The sequence below is a fragment of the Lupinus angustifolius genome, unplaced genomic scaffold, assembly GCF_001865875.1.
Source record: "Lupinus angustifolius cultivar Tanjil unplaced genomic scaffold, LupAngTanjil_v1.0 Scaffold_332, whole genome shotgun sequence".
Lineage (NCBI taxonomy): Eukaryota > Viridiplantae > Streptophyta > Magnoliopsida > Fabales > Fabaceae > Lupinus > Lupinus angustifolius.
In genome coordinates this window covers 66,838-67,355 of record NW_017727750.1, presented here as the reverse complement: position 1 = coordinate 67,355, position 518 = coordinate 66,838, and the positions used below count along the sequence as shown (strand labels likewise).

At 30.3% G+C, this 518-nt stretch overlaps 1 protein-coding gene across 1 annotated transcript in view; it reads left to right on the top strand.

The window, feature by feature from the left end:
* The window catches only part of LOC109341034, a 2,027-nt gene extending 1,583 nt beyond the window's left edge, over positions 1-444 (top strand). Inside the window, exon 2 of the mRNA XM_019578823.1 lies at positions 359-444. Within this exon, the coding sequence (XP_019434368.1) occupies positions 359-444 (86 nt within the window). The remainder of the gene's footprint in view (positions 1-358) is intronic.
* The last annotated feature ends 74 nt before the right edge of the window (positions 445-518 follow it).

Here is a 518-nt window from a genome sequence, read left to right as displayed (position 1 = left end):
AATGAAGGTGAATAATAAACTGACAGTATATTATTCTATGTGTATATAATTTGTCACATGCAATTATTGCTGATGTTTGCATTATCTTTTATATTGACAATTGGAATGCAAGTACCATTATAGCACTAAACTTTTTTATTTTCCATCATATATATGCAAGCAACAGATGGCCCACACAAAATTGCTCTAAATTTCATTAGGCCAATAGGTTCTACTGTTCTACAAGCTCAATATATCATTTCTTAAAACATATAGAAGTACTTTTCATGATTATAATATTTCTGATCTAGAATAAATTGTTTACATATGGTATGAGAGCAAAATTCATTCTTCTTTGCCACTTAAGCATGTTGTGTAGAACAACAACAACAAAAGTCTTCCCCATTGGTAACAAAGAAAGGAGCAATAAACAAAGTAATGTTGATTCCTTTATCAACATTGTAAAAGACTTTTTTTTATATGATTGTCGCGCCTCGATTTTTGGCTGCACGACTTTATTTAAAGTCCCCACTACATTT